Source organism: Magnolia sinica, chromosome 15 (genome assembly GCF_029962835.1).
Source record: "Magnolia sinica isolate HGM2019 chromosome 15, MsV1, whole genome shotgun sequence".
Taxonomy (NCBI): Eukaryota; Viridiplantae; Streptophyta; class Magnoliopsida; order Magnoliales; family Magnoliaceae; genus Magnolia; species Magnolia sinica.
In genome coordinates, this window is record NC_080587.1 from 45894366 (window position 1) to 45898602 (window position 4237).

At 41.6% G+C, this 4237-nt stretch overlaps 1 protein-coding gene across 1 annotated transcript; it reads right to left on the reverse strand.

The window, feature by feature from the left end:
• Positions 1–2161: 2161 nt before the first annotated feature.
• Positions 2162–2712, reverse strand: LOC131226921 (uncharacterized). The gene is made up of 2 exons (XM_058222622.1): positions 2689–2712; positions 2162–2593 (listed from the first exon to the last, which is right to left on the reverse strand). The coding sequence occupies exons 1-2, from the start codon at positions 2710–2712 to the stop codon at positions 2162–2164; spliced, it is 456 nt and encodes a 151-aa protein (XP_058078605.1).
• Between the last annotated feature and the right edge of the window lie 1525 nt (positions 2713–4237).

Genomic DNA, 4237 nt, shown 5'->3' on the forward strand with positions numbered 1-4237 from the left:
CCAAATTCAATATGCAATCAACATGACCTATCCTATGGTCAATCTAGGGTCATCCATACCCTGATTATGAGTTTGAAACATCAAAACATCAATCGCCTTCGATTACTTGAAGTACATGAAGCTTGTCCTTGAAGTCTTGAACTTGAGCTAGACTTAAGGTAGTGATCTTGAACTTTAGCTTGAGCTTTGAACTTCTATTCTTTTAGTTGAGCTTGTAGTCTTAACTTTGTCAACGTTCTTCAACTTGAATATGTAGAAAAGTTCGACGATGACGTGGATAACTTAAAATGCATGAAGATGATCTTTCCAACTTATCAAAACATGATACAAAATCTAAATGGTTTGGCACAACAAAATTTGACAAATCCGGGTGCTAAATTTCTAATATAGCACTTACAATACAGAATAATCCCTCAATGAAACATCGGTAGTAGCCATCTAAACCAAGGAATCTATGGATCTCGGACACGTTCATGGGCTGGCCCCACTGACGCACAACATCAATCTTCGAAGCCTCCACTGTGACACCCTACCTCGTCACCACGTGCCAAGGAACTTCACCTCCTCTTGGTAGAACTCGCACTTCTCCAACTTCACATAAAGGTGATGTGCATAGAGGGTCTACAGGGTAATCTCCAAATGCTGCTCATGCTCTTCATGGGTCCTCGAATATATCAAGATGTCGTTGATGAATACCATAACAAACTGATCAAGATACGGATGGAAGACCTCGTTCATCTACTGTATAAACATTGTGGGCACATGGTCAGTCCAAAGGACATGACCTGAAACTCACAATGACCATAATGCGTCCTGAATGCTGTCTTTGAAATATCCTCCTCTTAGACATGAACCTAATGATAACTTGACCGCAGTTCTATCTTTGGAAGGAACTGCACCTCCTGTAACTAATCGAACAAATCATCAATCCTCGGAAGCGGGTACTTGTTCTTAATCGTGACCATGTTGATCTCACGGTAATACACGCAAAGCCTCAATGAGCCATCCTTCTTCTTCAGGAAGAGTATCGACACTCCCCACAGTAAATTGCTTAGACGGATAAAGCCCAACTCGCACAATTCATCCAACTGCTTCTGCAGTTCCAACAACTCCAACATTGTCATGCGATACGGGGCCTTTGAAATGGGCGTGGTACCGAGCATGAGGTCGATCTGAAATTCAGTGTGTCGGTGAGGTGGTAACCTCAGAATCTCTTGAAACACATCAGAAAAATCACAGACGACTGGAAGTTGGTCAATACACAAGGCGACTGGCTCCTTTACGACACAATACATGAGGAAAAAATCTGCTCTCCTTTGAGCTTAGCTATGAACTGGAACTGCAACATGTCGGGTATACAAAATGTAACTGTCCTCGCGGAACAGTCCAAGATGGTGTGATACTCGGTGAGCCAATCCATGCTGAGGATGATATCAAACTCAGACATTGGAAGAACAAAGAGATCGGTAAGCAAAAAGGCCTCCCCTACCTGAATGGGGTAAGACGAGCAAAACTGGCCTAACACTAAAGTCTTCCCCAAGGGCGTCGATACTAACCAACCCTCACAATCAGACTCCAACAGTAAACCAGTCGATCGGCAGAAATCCTTGGCCACAAAGGAATATGATGCACCAAAATCAAATAATACATGAGTTATGCATGACGAAATGAGGAGTGTACCCTCAACAACCCTCCTGATGGCTAAGGGTCCTACTAGGCTATGTAAAATTTGTCCTGAGCCTATTGGGGAGGTGTATATCCCCTCTGTGGTAGCCACTGCTACCACTGCTGCTGTTGTGGTGCCTGAACTTCTACCTCTATTGCTGTAGAGGTCTCGCTGGCTGTTGTGGCTGCTTTTACTACTATTGTTGGGGCATCGACGGCAGGTGCTACTATCGCTGCTACTGTTGATGGGGACACTTGTACCTGAGATGTCCTGTCACACCACATCCAAAGTAAGCACCTGAAAACTGTCCCGATGGTGGTGCTAGAGGTGTTGTTAGTTCTCGAAAAGCTGGGTGAGTCGCGTGCCTCAGTTGTGGTCGATGTTGCTGATGTTGGAGCTACCGGAGGGGGCCTTCCTCTATAGGTCTCCTCTTTACTCACTAACCCTCTGCGAATCAACCCAATCCGCCTCATATATTTAGGCCCGCTGCACGACCTACTCAAATGTCAGGAGCATATGTCCAATGACATGGCTCTGGAGGCCAAAATGCAAGTCGTTCTCAAAACGGCGGGCCTTTCGCCCCGCATCATAAACAAGATAAGTCATGAATCTTAACAGTGTAATAAAAAGGGCCTCATACTGGGACACCGACATGTCCCCCTGCACAAGAGTCTCGAACTTAAGCGTGCACTGCTGATGGACGTGGTCAGGAAAGAACTTCTGATCAAACCGGTTTACAAAATCCTCCCAAGTATACTCGAACTCGGCCCCTACCGCTCGGGACACCAATGCCCACCAGTGCTTGGCCTCACCCTGAAGAAGAAACATAGCAAATGGAACCCGCTGCTCGCCTGTGCACTTCATAGTATCGAAGATCTTCTTGACCTTTGATCTCCATCGCTCCGCTGCCGTCGGGTCAGGCTCTCCCTTAAAACAAGGGGGATCGGGTCGGGTAAAGTCGCGTAGAAGGGAGCTCGCGTGCTCCTACTCAGTCTGGGCTGGTGTATCAGTGGGTCACCTACCTGCCTCTGAAGAATAGCGGTCATCGCCTGTAGCATCTGCTGAAGCTGATCCGCGCTCACATATACAGTCGGGGCCACACTCGTCTCGAATGGGAGCTCCTCTGGTCACCCTCTTAGGTGTCATGTCCTAAAGGAAGGAATAAGGGACCTATTAGCCTTGAGTACTCTCGAACGTACACATGTTATGGGGCTATAACAGAGAGTTGTCAAGTTATTCGAACTCTGGGACCTAATCATTCTAAGTTCATAGCAGATATGTGATGTTATCTTTAGGTATTCCCAAGTTATGATCTGATACTAACTTCTGTCGCGCCCTAAACTCGAAAATCGGGCTCACAGAATTCTCAATCACCAAATTCACCGCCGATAGCCTCCATAATACCTCATTCTCGACTCCCAGCACCCATATAACACCCCGTACTTTTCAGTACTTGGATGTTACCAGGAAGACCAAATTCAGTATAAGCACAATATGATGTATCTGAACGTTCGCCCTCATCTTGGCTTGATCTAATGTTTGGGATAGACCAACCCATCCATCTGTTAGTTATTGAGAGAAGTTGTCACATCTTTTAAGATACAAGTTACACCACCTACTGTTTAGTGCATCCTTAGTAGCTCAAATGGTAAACCACACCTAAGCCATCCGACCCTCTAAGCATAGAATCAGTGGTTAGATCCCTACTTACACTTACTTTAGGACACCTAGAACTAGTGAGGAGTGAATCTGAAATACTTGTGCTTTTGGGTTACAAGATCCGACCGTTGGGATTATGTATCAACCATAGAGTTTGAGATAGATCATTGGACTTATGCCTCACCTCATTCAATGATGGATCATGACGTCAAAACTAATCATTAGATTCATCTAGGGAACCTTTGGACCATCGATGATCGTCTCAAAGTAATCCGACCGTTCAAACTCATGATTGCCTGTCCAACTAAGATGTAGGGGAATCTAATTGTAGAAGTGATCGTCAAATCTACCCTAAAAAGGATTATGAACCATTAGATATGTGGAAGATCAAATTTGGAAAGAATCTTACCCTCAGATCAGTAAATAATAATAATAATAATAATAATAATAATAATAAATAAATAATCTCAATTATGTATTAAATTTTGAGAGTATGGCCCGCCTAAGCTATAGATCTACCTCAAAGTTAGATGGGAGGCCTATCTTAAGTTGATGCCATAATAATTCATTTTAAATGTGATATAATTATGTGTATATCTATATATATATATATATATATATATATATATATATATATATATATTAATACAAAAATTTTTATAGTTATTTGTAATAACACATATGTTACTTAAATTATTTATTTTATATTATTTAAACTATATATAAAATAAATTGTATACCAACACATTATTATATAGTTGATGTATATTAATTAATATTTACATTTTATAATTTTAACTATATATTATTGTATTATACTATATATATATATATATATATATATATATATATAATATCACTTAATATTAATTTTACTATACTATATATGCATATATAATCACAAAAATACAT